This window comes from Dipodomys spectabilis, unplaced genomic scaffold, assembly GCF_019054845.1.
Source record: "Dipodomys spectabilis isolate Male_0828 unplaced genomic scaffold, ASM1905484v1 ptg000137l, whole genome shotgun sequence".
NCBI classification, from domain to species: Eukaryota; Metazoa; Chordata; class Mammalia; order Rodentia; family Heteromyidae; genus Dipodomys; species Dipodomys spectabilis.
Window position 1 is genome coordinate 6509601 of NW_024870814.1, and position 17488 is coordinate 6527088.

General features: G+C 44.0%; 1 protein-coding gene across 1 annotated transcript; it reads left to right on the top strand.

Moving 5' to 3' along the window:
* The first annotated feature begins 8417 nt into the window (after positions 1 to 8417).
* Positions 8418 to 16108, top strand: Mat2a (methionine adenosyltransferase 2A). The gene is made up of 9 exons (XM_042690461.1): positions 8418 to 8649; positions 11382 to 11459; positions 11569 to 11691; positions 12535 to 12647; positions 12733 to 12876; positions 13031 to 13249; positions 13447 to 13629; positions 13775 to 13908; positions 14501 to 16108. The coding sequence occupies exons 1-9, from the start codon at positions 8559 to 8561 to the stop codon at positions 14601 to 14603; spliced, it is 1188 nt and encodes a 395-aa protein (XP_042546395.1). The 5' UTR covers positions 8418 to 8558; the 3' UTR covers positions 14604 to 16108.
* Positions 16109 to 17488: the final 1380 nt, after the last annotated feature.

The window sequence follows — 17488 nt, forward strand, 5'->3', positions numbered from 1 at the left end:
GAACTCCTGGCTCACAGAATTCCTCTGTCTCAGCCTGCTTCATAGCTGGGAATATGAGTATACATGCCCAATTGAACAGTCTTTTCTTTCCTCTTTTTCTTTTTTATTCTTTTCTGCTCTTCTCCCCTCTCCTTTCCTCTTTTCTCCTTTTATTTATTTTTTTTTTGGGGGGTCCGGATGTGAAGCTTGAACTCTGGGCCTGGGCGCTGTCCCTCAGCTCTTCAGCTCAAGGCTAGTGCTCTACCACTTGAGCCACAGCGCCACTTCCGGCTTTTCTCTTTTTGTTTATGTGGTGCTGAGGAATCGAACCCAGGGCCTCAGGCATGCAAGGCAAGTGCTCTACCACTGAGCCACCTTCCCAGCTCCTCTCCTTTTATCTTTACTTTTACTTTTCTCTTCTTGCATTGCTGGGACTCAAACTCACAGCCTTACATAGGCTACATATAGATTGTACATATGAAAGATAACACCAGCCCATATAAAAGTGATAAAGCACATCAAAGAATGTTTGGAGGAATAGAACTAGTGATCCAGAAACAAACCCATACATGACAGTCAACTGAATTTTCAACAAGGTGCTACAACTATTCAGTGAGAGAAAATTCCTTCAACAAATAATAGTGGAACAGCTAGACAAATAATACAGGATGGTGAATTTACAAGAATCCATGAGACTCCATTTCCAACACAACCAGCAAAAAGCAGGGTTGGAGGCAACACTCAAGTGGTGGAGCGCTAGCTGAGCAAGGAAGTCAAGTAAGTGTGAGATCTAATACTGTCAAAAAACCCTCACAGTATATCATCGTATGTATAATTTTTATTTTTTAATGTGTCAGCCAAAAAGCAAATGTAATAATAGTGTTTAAAAACTCGAAACACAAGGGCTGGGAAGGTGACTCAGTGGTAGAGTGCTTGCCTTGCATGCATGAGGCCCTGGGGTCGATTCCTCAGCACTACATAAGCAGAAAAAGCTGGAAGTGGTACTGTGGCTCAAGTGGTAGAGTGCTAGCCTTGGGCTGAAGAGCTGAAGGACACTGCCCAGCCCAGAGTTCAGGCCCCCTGACTGACAAAAAACAAAACCAAAAACCAAAACCACCACAAAACATGGGATAGGAATGTGGCTTGGTGATAGAGTGCTTGCCCAGCATTCATGAAGCCCTGGATTTGAATCCTCAGTACCACATAAACAGAAAAAACTGAAAGTGGCACTATAGCTCAAGTGGTAGAGCACTAGCTTGGGCACAGAGACGCTCAGGGACAGTGCCCAGACCCCACAACAGATAAAAAGACAATGGATACAAGGAAGTTAAAAATATCCAAGTCTATATTTCTAGTTTCCTTGAACAAGAATATAAAACACATATAAATTCCAAATAAATATATAATTTGCTGGGCGTTGGTGGCTCACACCTGTAATCCTAGCTACACAGGAGACTGAGATCCGAGGATTTGTGTTTAAAGCCAGCCTGAGCAACAAATTCCCCATGAGACTCTTATCTCCAACCATCTACCAGAAAACTAGAAGTGGCGCTGTGGCTCAAGTGGTAGATTGTTTGCCTTGAGCTGAAGAGCTCAAGGACAGTGCCCAGGCCCAGAGTTCAAGCCTCACAACCAACAAAATAAATAAATATATAATTTTTATTGTTATTTTTATTTTTGCCAGCCCTGGGGCTTGAACTCAGGGCTTGGGCATTGTCTCTGAGCTTCTTTTGCTCAAGGATAGCACTCTACCACTTAAGCCACAATGCCACTTCCTACTTTTTCTGTTTATGTGGTAGTAAGGATACAAACCCAAGGTTTCATGCATACTAGGCAAGCACTCTACCACTAAGCTATATTTCCAGCCTAATTGTTTTATTTTTTTAAAAAGAAATAACTAAACCCAGCATCAATGACTCATGTCTGCAATCCTAGCTAATCAGGAGTCTGAGATCTGAGGATTCCAGTTCAAAGCCAGCTGGGGCAGGAAAGTTCATGAGATTCTTATCTCCAGTAAACTACTCAGAAAAGTAGGACGTAGCATTGTGTCTCAAGTTGTAGAGTGATCACCTTGAACAAAAGCTCAGGGACAACAAGCACCCAGGCACCGAGTTCAAGTGTGGGGGGATCCCATAAAAAACAACAACAAAAAAATACTATAAGGAAGGAATATCTGTATTCATCATTTAGTTCCCAAAATAAGAAATTGCATAAGAACATATTTATTATTAAAGTTGTGATAGGTAACTTGGTTTCTTATAAAAACTGGAGGGCTGGGGGTATAGCTCAGTGGTAGAGTACTTACCTAGCATGTTCAAGGTTCTGTGTTCAATCCCAAGGATCACAAAACAAGATAAATCCCTCTGGATATTATACAAATGTCTTCAGCCTTTCCCACATCCTGTGCTGCCAAGTGTGCCTTAAGAGGAATCTCAGGGTGGAAGCATGGCTGGAGGCCAAGGGGAGAGCCTGGCAGTATCATTGGTGGCAGCAGTAGACCTTTCAGGGTTAGAAGTCCATAGAGAGGGCAGAGTCTGCACATTCAGACCATGTGTGCAAGCTATTTATCAAGTGGCTTGGAAAACATAGTTCTCAAGGCTCAGAGTGTAGGCACTATGAACAAAGTGTGATCTCCAAGTAGGATTTTCATACTAAAGCAATGCATTAGAGCAGTGTTGCCTTTGGAATAAAGTATCTCAGAACAGTACTGCTTAAACTGAGGATATGGCAGTACTCAGAGTGTGGCTATTTGTGTGTATAATAAGTAGTTGTAGTTTGTATATCTAAAAAGCAAAACTTGGGGAGTGGGAAATGTGCCTTGTCTATGATGAACACTTGTCTATGATGCACAAGGCCATAGGTTCAGTCTTAGACACTGCAAAAATAAAATTAAATCCCAGTGAAAACAAGAAGATTTCAGAAGAATTAATAAGGAGAAGCATGGAACTGTCTGTCCCATAGAAGTTTCTGTAGTGGTGCTGACTCTTCAGAAGCAGGTCATTTGGTACTGGAGAGTTTCCCTATGGAGCTATGCCATAGAAAGTGCTGATCCTAGACAGGCTCTGGTGGCTCAAGCCTATAATCCTAGCTACTCAAGAAGTTGAGATCTGAAAATCATGGTTTGAAGCCTAAAAATGAGAAGATTTATATAATCCTTATTTCTGATCCTAGTAGAATTAGCTTTCATCTTAAGTCATTTGAATCTAAACTTTGACTCTAAAGAAGAGATCTGGTCTAGATTTGTTTCTTCCTGATTTATCTGCACAGAAAAGGTTCTCTTAAGGTTCATAGCAGGAGCTTCCTTGTCAGCCTTTCCACACCTTCCTCTCTATTGCTCTTTGATACCCCTCTTCCTCTTTTCTCCAGTCAAATCAACAGTTTCTTGCATTTTTTGCATTGTTAAATGCCCTTTCTTTCCTTCCTTCCTTCCTTCCTTCCTTCCTTCCTTCCTTCCTTTCTTTCTTTCTTTCTTTCTTTCTTTCTTTCTTTCTTTCTTTCTTTCTTTCTTTCTTTCTTTCTTTCTTTCTTTCTGTCTGTCTGTCTGTCTTCTTGATGGCTTTCTCTGACTGGTGAAGACTTGTGGAGTTTTGCTATCTTGAGTCATAACTACCTGTTTATTCAATCTCAACTTCACCTTTTTTTTTCTGGTCCTGGTGCTTGAACTCAAGGCCTGCACACTGTCCCTGAGCCTGTTTGTGTTCAAGGCTAGCACTCTACCACTTGAGCCACACATAGTACCACTTCTGGATATATTTTTTTTTTTTGGTCCAGTCGTGAGCCTGAACTCTGGGCCTGGGCGCTGTCCCTCAGCTCTTCAGCTCAAGGCGAGTGCTCTATCACTTGAGCCACAGTGCCACTTTCGGCTTTTTTCTTTTTTGCTTATGTGGTGCTGAGGAATCCAACCCAGGGCCTCAGGCATGCAAGGCAAGCGCTCTACCACTGAGCCACCTTCCCAGCCCACTTCTGGATATTTCTGAGTTGTTTTTTTTGTGGGTTTTTTTTTTTTTTGGGGGGGGTCGGTCGTGGGGCTTGAAGTCTGGGCTTGGGTGCTGTCCCTGTGCTCTTCAGCTAAAGGCGAGTGTTCTATCGCTTGAGCTACAGCGCCACTTCTGGTTTTCTAGTGGTTTATTGGAGATAAGAGTCTCACTGACTTTCCTGCCTGAGCTGGCTTTGAACCGTGATCCTCAGAACTCAGCTTTCTGAATAGCTAGGATTACAGGCATGAACCACCAGTGCCTGGCCTGAGCTGTTTATTGGAGATGAGAGTCTCATAGACTTTCCTGCCTGGGTTGGCTTTGAACTGCAATCCTCAGATCTCAGTCTTCTGAGTAGCTAGGATTAAGAGCATAAGCCAGCAGCACCCAACTAATTTTACCACTTTAATGGCACCACTGCTACATTAATGCTACCTGGGTTGAGAAATCTGGAGCATTTAGACAGTGATTAGATTATGCCTATGTGCATTAGAACATTGTACATTTAACAAATCCTACTAATGCTAACTATGAAATAAACTAATAATTTGTGGTTTGTTTTATCTTCAGGGCAGTAATCTATGAAATCAGCAATATAATGCCACTCAGGAGGGCCCTGTGCTTCCATTAGTGAAGAGTTAATTATGCTTGTGACTTAAACAAAAGGATCTCTTTTCATTGACCACAAATAATCATCAAGGTCTGTAATTTCCCTACTTCCTTCTGCTATCTCTTATATTCACTTGCCTTTTTTATGTCATTTATTGAAGTCAGGACCTTGAGCTCTTGCTTGGCTTTCTCTGCTCAAGGCTGGTGCTCTACCAATTGGAATGTACTTTTCGCTTCCTGCTTTTTTCTGGTTAATTGGAGATAAGAGTCACAGCCTAGAACTGGTAGTTCAGGCCTATAATCCTAGCTACTCAGGAAATTGAGATCTGAGGATCATAGTTTGAAGCAGGCTGGGGCAGGAAAATCCGTGAGACTTTTTTTTTTCTTGTTGGTTGTGAACTCAGGGCCTGGGAGCTGCCCATGAGCCTTTTTGTGTTCAAAGCTGGAACCACTTTGAGCCACAGCACAACTTTGGGGTTTTTTTTGAGTCATTTGTTGGAGACAATAGTCTCATGGGGACTTTTCTATCTGGGGCTGCCTTCGAACTGCGACCCTCAGATCTCAACCACCTGAGTAGCTAGGATTACAGGCCAGAGCCACAGTGCCCAGCCCACGAGACTCGTATCTCCAATTCACCACCGGAAAACCAAAAGTGGCACTGTGGCTCAAAGTGGTAAAGCACTAGCCTTGAGCAGAAAAAATTCAGGGACAGAGCCCATGCTCTGAATTCAAACCTCACTATAGACCAAAAACAAAAAAAGAAGTCTCGTCTGGCTTTGAACATTGATCCTCAGATCTTGGCTTCCTAAGTAGTTAGGAATACAGTTGTGAACACTAACGCCTGGCTCACATGCCTTTTTGTCTCCTTTTCTTCTTCCCTTTCTTCTCTTTCCCTCTCAAGCATTCTTTTGTGTACTTGTATGCATTCTGTGTGTTTGTGTGTGTGTGTTCCCATCCTAGGGCTGAACTCAGGGACCTGGGTGCCATCCCTGAGCTTTTTTGCTCAAAGCTAACATTTTACCACTTGAGCCACTGCTCCACTTCAGGCTTTTCTGGTCCTTAATCGGAGTCTCAAGAACTTTCCTGTCTGGGCTGGATTCAAACCCTGATCCTCAGATCTCAGCCTCCTGAGTACTGAGAGCTATAGGAATAAGCTACCAGTGTTGAGCTTTGTGTCAGTTTGTTTTTATTGGTGTGCTTTTTTTTTTTTCTTTTAGACAGGGTCTCACTGTGCAGCCCAGGCTGGCCTTGAATTCCTGTTTCAGCTTTGAAAACACTGGAAAAACAAGCTTTAGACATCACTGGCTCCTGCTGTTTTGATGCAAATCAATTGCTCAAATTGAATTGTAACTAATACTAGGAGAAATTTAAAATGCAGACAAAAGGTGTATTGTACAGGGTAAGGTTGAAGCAGCAGCAGCAGCAAAATTACACTTAGGTCTTTAAGAGTATATAGCTATTTTAGTTTTTACACTAATATCAGTGGAAGCCAATGACAGGTGATAACAAAAATATCTAAATTTTTAGTTTTTTATTTCCAGCACTAGAATTTGAACTATATGCCTCTAGCCCAGGTTTTTGCTGGTTATTCTGGAGATGAGTCTCATAGACTTTTCTACTCAAGCTGGCTTTGAACCTCAATCTTCCAGATCTCAAGTCTCTCTAGGATTAGTCATGAGACACAAGGACTTGGGTGATTAAAAATATGTGTGTGTGTATATGTGTGCTACATATTGTGTTTAAAGAATTTACTTATAGCCAGGCGCCAGTGGCTCATACCTGCAATCCTAGCTACTCAGGAGGCTGAGGATTCCAGATCAAAGCCAGCCCAGGCAGCAAAGTCCATGAGACTCGAGTCCAATACTACTCAGAGCCTCAAATGGTACTGTGGTTCAAGAGGTAGAATGCTAGCCTTAAGCACAAAGAGGTTCAGGGACAGAGCTCAGGCCCTAAGTTCAAGCACCAGAACTGGCAAAAAAAAAATTACTTGTATGATTTTATTTAACTCTTGAAACAGTCCTGTGAGGATACTATTATTTTCCCAGTTTTACAAGCTGAGGACACTGAGGTATAGAGGTGGTTGACTGTCAAGAGGCATGATTTCAAATTCCCTACTTTAACCACTGGATTACGTAAGAAAGAGAAGTAGGTAAGCAAGTATGTACAGCTAATTCTAATCTGCTTGGCAGGAAGAACCCAGCGTAGAGCTGGTAGCAAAGGGGTATATCAGGATTTAATGACCTAATCATTGAATTTAACTAATCCCTTCCTTTTGACTTCTCATTAATAAAACAACCTTCTAATTATACTCTGGCTTCCTCTATAGATTTTTCTTCTGGGAGATAATGCACTGACCAGCCCACACATGCATTTTGCTCCAGGTGACAGTTTTATTACCCATTCGAGCTAGTAAATTAGCACTCTCTACTTTTAATAAGAGGTCATAGATTTTAAAAATTAAGTCATGTATTTGAAGGGTTCGTTTGAAAAGCAAAAACTGAGAAATTAACAATTATGTCTCTTTTAACCTTTTCTGATGGCCTGTTTGAGTGCCCCTGGTTGTGGTGGTTTAAATCTGGGAAGGACCCTTTTCCTACCTTGTCTGTGGGAACCCCTACCACTGCCCGAGGGCTCCCTTTTGTTTCCCTGTAAGCCTTCCTCAACCTCGCACCCGGTCCTTCAAGAATTTCCCCAATACACCGACTGACACACTGGGAGGGCTTGTCACCAGGCAGGCTGCCTCTTCGGCATAAAGGGGCATCCATGGTAAGAAGGTGCGGGCCGTTCCTTAGTAATCACATCTAAAACCCGGTGTTCCTGTCATGGGCTGGCGCTCTTGGGGTCATCGAGTCACCAGCTCCCCAGGGACACCTGCCTCCTGGTGACTCCCTAATTCTAGGCAGCTCACGTTTGATTCTCCCCCCTACAATTCCGCTCATGGGAATTTCACAGAGGAAAGTGTCATCAGGACACGTCCCGAAGACACAGAAGCGAGGCACAGGGCGAGGATCTCCCCCATGAAGCAGCATCCCGAACGGGGACTCGGGCCGCACAGGCTGGGGCGCGGCCTTCTTCGGGACGGAGGAGGCCGGCCACAGCGTGGGCCCGCGCCTCGGGGTCCTTCTGGAAGACACTGCGGGGCCGAGGCGAGGACGAGCAGCCCGTCTGATTGGTTCGCTCCCCAGCCATTTTCGCCAGCCGGGCCGCAGTGAACGGGGCGGCACTGGATCAGGCTGGGCGAAGCAGCCCGCCAGGGCCAGCCAGCCAACATGGCCACTCTCACATGGCGGAGAGCCACCGCCTCCCCGTACTCAAGGACTCTTGAAAGCTGGGGCGGGGGGGGGGGGGGGGTCGTGGCGGAAAGACACCCCCCCCCTCGGCGGATCCGGGGCACAAAACCCCCGCCAGCCCCGCCGCTACCACTGGGGGTGAGGGGGGGGCGACCTCGCCCACAGAGATCCCGGCCAACGGTCGGGAAGGGAGGTACCATGTCACGAAGCAGGGGAGCCGGACCCCGAAAGCCGAGTCCTCCCTTTCCTTCCACATCCACCGGCGGAGGACACAGAAATCCAATATACGACCATATCCGTTCCCCTTGTATGAAAATTACTTAAGAGGCTAACTCCTGGCCGGAAGGACAGGTGTCTCCGCTCCCTCTTCCGGGCTGCAGATTGGTTCAGCCCTGGCTCAGCTCGGCGCACTACTCTCTCCCTCCCTCTCCTCCCCCCGCCCTCCCCCTCCTTCGCGAGCCTCCGAGCCCGCGCCGGTGGCGCATTGGCGCGCGGCGCCGAGGGGCGGGGCCCGAGCCGGGCGCGCGCAGGCGCTGCTCTATAAATACTGGGCCGCACCGCCCGCCGCTTCGTTCGCTCGGCGCCGTCTGCCCGCTGGGAGTGGAACCTCGCCTTTGCCTTGCGCATTTCGCAGTCGTTGCCTGGCCGCTGCTTTTTCCTCCCCGACACCGCTTGACCACCGCTTGATCTTTCACCGCCAGCCAACATGAACGGGCAGCTCAACGGCTTCCACGAGGCGTTCATCGAGGAGGGCACGTTCCTCTTCACCTCCGAGTCTGTGGGGGAAGGCCACCCAGGTGAGGCGATGGAGGGTCTGGAGCGCGGTGAGGGGCCGGGGCGGCGGCGGGGACTCGGCCGGCTGGGGCGCGCTGGTGGCCCAGCCCGCGCCTCTCCGGGCAGTGGGAAAGGGCAGCGGCCGCGCGCCTTTCCCGTGGAGCCAGCCGGTGCCGAGCGCGTGGCCGCCGCTCCCCTCCCCCTTCCCCTCGGCCTCCCATCCGGCCGCGCGCTCCCGGAATGAGGAAGATTCCAGAAAACGAGAAGGGCGGGAGCCGCGAGAGCTCCTGCCCTGCCCAGGGAGGAGACTTATTTCCTTTTCTGAGTCTCGTAGTCCCGAGCCGTTCCAGTGGGCGACCCGCCCCGCGTGCTCGTGTCCGCCTTCGGGAGCGCGCGCCCCGCATTGCAGCTCGGCCACGTGTTCGCCGCATGTGGCTGGCATCTGGGCGAGGGGGAGCCGTGGGCCTCCGCTGCCCGAGCTCCGGGTTTGAGCGACTTTGGGGACTCGTGCCCCGCAGTGTCCTTAGCTCTTTATTGTCAGTGGCTCCGGGCACCCTCACACGGACATAGCCTTGCTTTGAGCGAATATGGCCTTGCCTTCAAGGTGACAGCTCCTCACTAAATATAGTACTGTGTGTTGGGGAAGGCAGGCCTTATATGGAGTTATGTGAAAAGGATGGGAACCCGAATTAAAGAGTAAGCTCCCATTGCACGAGGTTTCCATTTAAAGTCTCGATCTTAACCACCCTCACAGGAGGTTTTACTTCCCAGGGCTTTGTCCACTGAACCGCCATTATGGAGTTCAATTTACATGCACTGAAGCCATTTCCAGAAACTTTCAATCCCGGCTTGATCCCACCACTCAATATTTAGGTACTGCCCTTAGGTTCCCACAATTAACTAATCTTCATGATTTCAGGGTCTGCTTCTTTCTCTCTAGTTAATGGGACTTGCCTATAAGGAAACCTCACAAGCAACCTACTTGAAGGTCAGGTGTTTTTGTGGGCTTTTTTTTTTAAATGTGTGTGGTTGTAAGGCTTACCTCTCACCAGATGTTTGATCTGCCCTTCATTAATGTGATCATTTAAGCTCACAGGCTTTTGTGGCAGTTCTCAGATTTAAGTCTGATCTTCTGGCTTAACTGCAACGCAAATTTTGTTGGATTCGCTTTTGGATGGTTGTAAAATTTTGGGGAGGGTATTTGTTCTTTCCTAGTATTGGGTGACATCTATTGAAATTAAGAGCTTCAAGAACACATCGGTGAATTTTCCAGGCTGTTTAAGCAAGCTCCTATTCCTGAACAAGCAATAAAACCAAGTGATTACTATTTTTTTTGTTCATAAAAGTCCTAATTCTTTCCAAGTTTTTATCTTTAATTGACTTCTCTTGTTTTGCCCTATGTGGCATTTCACAAGATTAAGGACACTGATTTACATATGGTCCCAGTTCTTCCAAATCCAAGGTGCATTGGGGTTTGCTCAGTACATTTGTGGGGTGGAGTTACTGTCTCATGTAGGGGACATATATTATTGATTACAAAATTAGCAAAAATGTTTCTCCCTTTTTTTCTTTTTTCTTTTTTGCCAGACATTGGGCTTGAGCTCAGGGCTGAGACACTGTCCTTGACCTTCTTTTGCTCAAAGCTAGCCACAGCACCACTTCTGGCCTTTTCTGTTTATGTGGTACTGAGGAATCGAACCCAGAGCTTCATGCATGCGAGGCAAGCACTCTACCACTAAGCCACATTCCTAGCCCTCCCATTTTCTTTCCTTTTTTTTTTCCTGTTTATGTGGTGCTGAGGAATTGAACCCAGGGCCTCATGCATGTAAGGCAAGCACTCTACCACCGAGCCACTTGCTCAGTCCCTTTTTTTTCTTTTTCTACAATAGCCCACTAATAAAATCCTTGTTGAAACTTCAAAAAATATATTTTGAAATGATGGATAAAGAAAGACCTTGGGAAGACAGTTTGCTCTTGTAGTTGGTTAGGTGGGGTTTTTCTGGTGCTGGTCCTGGTTAAAATGTTAATGTAAGTTGTGGGTTTTTTGTTGTATTTTTTTCTTGGTCAGTTTTGGGGCTTAGAACTCTGGGCCTGGGCATTGTGCCTGAGCTCTTCAGCTCAAGGTGAGTATTCTACCACTTGAGCCACAGGGCCACTTACGGTTTTCTCATGGTTAATTGGAGATAAGAGTCTCACAGACTTTCCTGCCCTGGCTGGCTTTGAACCTTGATCCTCAGATCTCAGACTTCTAAGTAGCTAGGATATCAGGCGTGAGTCACCATTCTGATTTTATGTGGCTGGACTACTAGAGGTAGAACTGAATTCTTTTTTTTTTTTTTTTTTTGCCAGTCCTGGCCCTTGTGCTCAAGGCTAGCATATTCTACGGCTTGAGCCACAGCACTTTTTCCGATCTTTTCTGTTTATGTGGTACTGAGGAATCGAACCCAGGGCTTCATGCATGCTAGGCAAGCACTCAACACTAAACCACACTACCAGTCCAGAACTGAATTCTAAGTAATGTATACTGCTATATCCAATATTCTGGCAAACAGCTTCTGTTTAAAGCAGTGCTTTAATTAGCAGTTTAAATCTCCATGTTTTATGCTACTGAGTTGTTTAACTTCAAGTTGGTAAAGTTTGTTATAATCACAATAAGGTTAAAACTTGAAGTAAGAGTTAATATAAGGAAAAGAACATAACAAGGTTCAGGTAAATAATGAGTTAATGAAATTAAGTCGATTTTTTTCCCCCCCAGATAAGATTTGTGACCAGATCAGTGATGCTGTCCTGGATGCCCACCTTCAGCAGGATCCTGATGCCAAAGTGGCTTGTGGTAGGTTCAGGACATTGCTTAACTGGTAGAAAGGTTATATATTGAAAGGGTTTTGTTTTGTTTTGTTGCTATGAAAATAGCATTTGAATCTGAACCTCTCTTTTATTAGAAACTGTTGCTAAAACTGGAATGATTCTTCTTGCTGGGGAAATTACATCCAGAGCTGCCATTGACTACCAGAAAGTTGTTCGTGAAGCCATTAAACACATTGGATATGATGATTCTTCTAAAGGTGTGTTTTAAATCCTCTTCCCAGGCTCTTTATTTTTGCACATACCGATACAGCTGAAAACTGATCTACTGATCCCTAACTCCACTTCTGTAGGTTTACTGTGCTTAGCCATTTTCTAAAAAGTCTGACATTCTTTCCTGATATCAAAATGATTTTTTTAACTAAAAGGAAGCACTTTAACATTTTTCTTCAATATATTCAAATTTCTAACATTCCTTTTTGGGGGGGGAACGGGTCCATGAACTTGTGTCTAGTACTCTACCACTTGAGCCACAGCTCCACTTCTGGCTTTTTGTCGTTAAGTAGAGATGTTTCTTATACGCCTAGTTTCCATCTCTTGATCCTCAGAGCTCAGCCTCCTGGGTAGCTAGGACTGATTACAGGTGTGAGCCATTGATGCCTACCTCTAGCATTCATATTAGTAAAATAAAAAGAAAAATTTTTTTTTTTTGGTCCAGTTGTGGGGCCTGGACTCTGGGCCTAAGCGCTGTCCCTCAGCTCTTCAGCTCAGGGCAAGCGCTCTACCACCTTCCCAACCCCAGTAAAATAAATATTTGAGTACAAGCACTGTTTGACAGTGAAAAACTATTTAGTTGCTTCGGTGGGTAGCATATACAGTATGGGTATATTGGACAAAGGGTCTCGTGTCCTGGGTGGGGCAAGATTTCATACTACTAGAACAGTTGGCAATTTAAACCTTTGACACACACACACCCCTAAAGTTTTCAAATCAGTAAGTGAAAAGATGGAAAGTAGAATCATGAATGGGTTTGGCTACTGTTATATTGTGAATTTTTTGGGTCTTTTTTGTTTTTCCTGAGACTTACTGTGTTTTGTTTATAGGGTTTGACTACAAGACTTGTAATGTGCTGGTTGCCTTGGAACAACAATCACCAGATATTGCTCAAGGTGTTCATCTTGACCGAAATGAGGAAGACATTGGTGCAGGAGACCAGGTATTGTAAGAAGCTGTTTGAATCTCCTCTAATACCAAATTCTGAAATTTGGGATCGATCACATGAATGATTTTCCCTTCTTTAGGGACTGATGTTTGGTTATGCCACTGATGAAACAGAGGAGTGTATGCCTTTAACTATTGTCTTAGCACACAAGCTAAATGCCAAACTGGCTGAACTACGCCGCAATGGCACTTTGCCGTGGTTACGCCCAGATTCTAAAACTCAAGTAAGTAAAGATTGGTGAAGGTATAGTGTCTCACATTACACTGGCACAGAAAATCCATAAAGTTGTTTTAATTGTGGTTGATATTTTGACTTAGGATAGAAAACTAAACTACTGTTTGGTGGATTACATTCTGATGATTTATGTTGCTTTCAAGGTGACTGTGCAGTATATGCAAGATCGAGGTGCTGTGCTTCCCATCAGAGTCCACACAATTGTTATATCTGTTCAACATGATGAGGAAGTTTGTCTTGATGAAATGAGGGATGCCCTAAAGGAGAAAGTGATCAAAGCTGTTGTACCTGCAAAATATCTTGATGAGGATACAATCTATCATCTGCAGCCAAGTGGAAGATTTGTTATTGGTGGACCTCAGGTAATATCAAATTTCAGTGTTCTTTGTTTTGGGTCATTGGTTACTTGGAAAATTTTGACTGTCACCTTTTTTTTTTTTAACTAGGCTTTCTAATGTCAGCATGTGAATCTTCCATGACACAGAATAGGCAAACTAACTTAGAGCTGTTTATTGTGGAAAGGATTAAGCCTGGAGTGATTTAAATCCTGTAATTTCAGGGTGATGCTGGTTTGACTGGCCGGAAAATTATTGTGGACACTTACGGCGGTTGGGGAGCTCATGGAGGAGGTGCCTTTTCAGGAAAGGATTATACCAAGGTGGACCGTTCAGCTGCTTATGCTGCTCGTTGGGTGGCAAAATCTCTTGTTAAAGGAGGTCTGTGCAGAAGGGTTCTTGTTCAGGTATATATACTCTTCATTGTAACTGAAATAGTCATGTGAGTGGGAGGAGGGTATTTTCAATAATGTACATAGCTACATTTGTATCAATGTGTTACCTAAGAATGTTTTTCAGTTACTGACTCTTAAAATATTTGGGTCCTTTTAGGTCTCTTATGCTATTGGAGTATCTCATCCATTGTCTATCTCCATTTTCCATTATGGTACCTCTCAGAAGAGTGAGAGAGAACTATTAGAGATTGTGAAGAAGAATTTTGATCTTCGCCCTGGGGTCATTGTCAGGTAAAGATGGTAAAGCCTATTGCTAGTGAGAAGTAGAGGGTGTGTGTATATATACTAAAATCCAAGGAGGTAAAGGTAGACTCCTCAAATGGGGAAGTACTTCCTAGAAGATGCTGTTTTAAATTGTTTTCAGAGGAGAGTTAGATGAGAAATACAAAATTGTATTGCTCTGTACCTTAAACTACCCTAGAAAGTTTACTATATTCAATATTGGGCTTTGTGAACAACACTTTTAGGTTTTCACATTAAGAAATTAACAGATAAGTGATTCGAATGTTCAAGGTTGTTACAAAGAAAATAACCATAGTCGGCAATGTGACCTTGGTAAGTATTCCATGAACTCAAAGTAATGACAAGTTTTCATATTTGTTAAGCCAGGGCCGGAAAACAAGAACTATAGTTACTTATAAGGACTGTGCAAGGAGTCTGGACACCAGGGAAGTAACATACTTTTGCCATGAACTTTTTTCCTAGCATACCTCAGAGAGAACTGAACTCATTTGCCAGAGTTCTTGAAAATTGAGTCTTGCTGTTTGTTTTGCTTCATTTTAATTAAATGCTTCATATTAAGTTACGGACTTATATATTCCAGGGATCTGGATCTGAAGAAGCCAATTTATCAGAGGACTGCAGCCTATGGCCACTTTGGTAGGGACAGCTTCCCATGGGAAGTGCCCAAAAAACTTAAATATTGAAAGTGTTAGCCTTTTTTCCCCAGACTTGTTGGCGTAGGTTACAGAGAAGCCTTCAAGCTCTGAGGGAAAGGGCCTTTATTCCTAAATTTTCCTGTCCTCTTTCAGCTCCTGATCAGTTGCAGTCACTCTAGTTAATGACATGAATTTTAGCTTTTGTGGGGGACTGTAAGTTGAGCTTGCTTATTCTGTCCCTAGGTGTTTTGTTCACCATTATAATGAATTTAGTGAGCATAGGTGAACCATGTAACTGCCTAGAAACAAACACCACTTGTAGTAAATAATGCTTCGAAATTTGTGCCCTATCACCCAGTTGCCCAACCCTCCAAAGTCTATTGCATTTACTTTCCCACCAAACACTGAAAATGTCCTTGTGATGTGCACGTAAAGTACTTGTTAGTTCCATTATAGCCTGTCTGGCAATGCCATAGCCCTGTCAGCATGAATTTGTAATGTCTTGAGCTCTTATGAATGTGAAGCCCTTCCCCTTATCCTCCCTGTAATCTGATCCATTTCTAATTATGTAGCTCTTTGTCAGGGAGTGTTCCCTATCCAGTCAATCTTGCATGTAACGCAAGTTCCAGTTGGAGCTCTAGCCTGACCAAAAAAAAAAGGCAGTTACCATCTCCCTGGTGCTTATGCTCTTAATTGCCACCTCTTTAACAGCACCAAATCAAAATCTCTCCACGTTTAGCTGTCTTTTGGAGGACGTACGTAATAAGGTTTTTATTTAGTAAACCAACCCTATGCATGGTTTCAGCACTAGCCAAACCTTACCAACTCCTAGTCTAGAAAAACAGGCACTTGGCACCCTTGTGATGTCATACAGAGAAGTCACAGGGCAGTACCTGAGGGTCTGTAGGTTGCACACTTTGGTACCAGATAACTTTTTTTTTCTTTATAAGAAAGACTGAGTACTCCACACTGCACAATAACTCCTCCCAGGGTTTTTAACTTTGTTTTATTTTCAAAACCAGGTCCAATGAGCTTTCTGAACAGCTGGTGTAGCTACAGAGAAACCAGCTTCCTTCAGAGAGCAGTGCTTTTGGCGGGGAGGAGGAAATCCCTTCATACTTGAACATTTTCTAATGCTTATTTATTGTATTCTGTGGTATGGCGTAAGTACAGAGAAGCCATCACCTCAGATGGCAGCTTTTTAAAAAAAATTTTTTTTTCCTCAACACCATGATTCCTTTAACAACATGTGTCCAGCATTCCCAGGTAGGCCAAGGTGTCCTACAGAAAAACCTTGGGTTAGACCTACAGGGGGTCTGGCTGGTGGTGTTAACAGAAGGGAGGGCAGAGCTGGTGCAGCTGGCCATGGAGAAAGCTGACTTGGCTGGTGTGGTACAGAGAAGCCAGCTTGTTTACATGCTTATTCCATGACTGCTTGCCCTAAGCAGAAAGTGCCTTTCAGGATCTATTTTTGGAGGTTTATTACGTATGTCTGGTTCTCAATTCCAACAGTTTAATGAAGATCTAAATAAAAATGCTAGGTTCTACCCTAACTGTGTTCATTATTTTTTTTAAGTGCTGTGGTTGTATGACTTTGAATATTATAGCCAGCAATTTCAGAAAAATTTTCTCAATCCTCTTATCTCCTTATGGGTTTGCATTATAGACTTAAGGCTACCCCTACATGAAGAATAGTCTTTTTTTGTTGGTCATAGGATTTGAACTCCCGGGCCTGGGCACTGTCCCTCAGCTCTTCAGCTCAATGCAAGCACTCTAGCACTTGAGCTACAGCGCCACTTCCAGTTTTCTGGTGGCTTTATTGGAAATAAGATTGTCATGGTCTTAACTGCCAGGGCTGGCTTTGAACAGTGATCCTTAGATCTCAGCCTCCTGAGTAGCTAGGATTATAGACGTAAGCCACTGGCATCTAGCTAGAATAGATAGGCTTTCTTTTTAAAAAAAGCAAATTTAGAGGGGCTGGGGAGGTGGCTCAGTGGTAGAGTGCTTGCCTTGCATGCATGAGACCCTGGGTTGGATTCTTTAGTACCACATAAGCAGAAAAGGCCAGAAATGGTGCTGTGGCTCAAGTGGTAGAGCACTAGCCTTGAGCTTAAGAACTGAGGGACAACGCCCAGGCCCAAAGTTTAGGCCCCATGACCTGCCCTCCCCCCCAAAAAAAAAAATTTAGACATAATATCCTATACTCCAAAACACCATGGATTTTTTGGAATTAAAGCTGATTGAGTTGGACTAAAAATGTAAGTGCACTATAGTAATACAGCAAATGAAACTGAAGGTGTGTGGTACCATTTCTATGTTACATATAATCTGAAAAGTTGTTTTTATTACATAAAGACAATTTCAAAAGGAATTAAAACATGAAAATGACACTTTATGACAATTTATATAGAAATAAACTACATTGGCCTTGACCTAGGAACTAAAGAAAGAACTGAAGTCATTTGGCATGTTTCTGGCAGTATGATGCCAAGTGGTATCAGGTAGCTCAACTTTTTGTGACTGTCTTGAAGATTGAACTCAGGACCTTGTGATTTTTTTTCTTTTTTCTTTTTTTTTTGCTCAAGGTTAGCACTCATCACTAAGCTGCTACTCCACTTCCAGCTTTTTGATGGTTAACTGAAGATAATAGCCTTACAAACTTGCCAAGGCTAGTTTCAAATCTTTGTCCTCAGACTGTAGTCTCCTGAATAGCCAGGATTGCAGGCATGTTATCGGTGCCTTTGTTAACCTGCCTAATGTTAGTTCTATGGAGGGTTACAAAAGGTTTTGAAAATTTTGTAATGAAAAGTTTGAAGGGATCTACAAATTAATGGGTAGCATATGCTTGTTGATGCAGGAGAATGTCAATCTGGGCTCCACAGAATAACCATGTTGGCCAAGCAATGGTAATAAGGATTGGGTGAATGCATCTT

Excerpts from the sequence above, each read along its gene's own strand:
- Mat2a (XM_042690461.1), top strand. The coding sequence starts at position 8,559 with ATGAACGGGCAGCTCAACGGCTTCCACGAGGCGTTCATCGAGGAGGGC. Across the intron at positions 12,648-12,732 it reads ACATTGGTGCAGGAGACCAG|GGACTGATGTTTGGTTATGC; the intron begins GTATTGTAAGAA and ends TCCCTTCTTTAG. Across the intron at positions 13,630-13,774 it reads GCAGAAGGGTTCTTGTTCAG|GTCTCTTATGCTATTGGAGT; the intron begins GTATATATACTC and ends GGGTCCTTTTAG.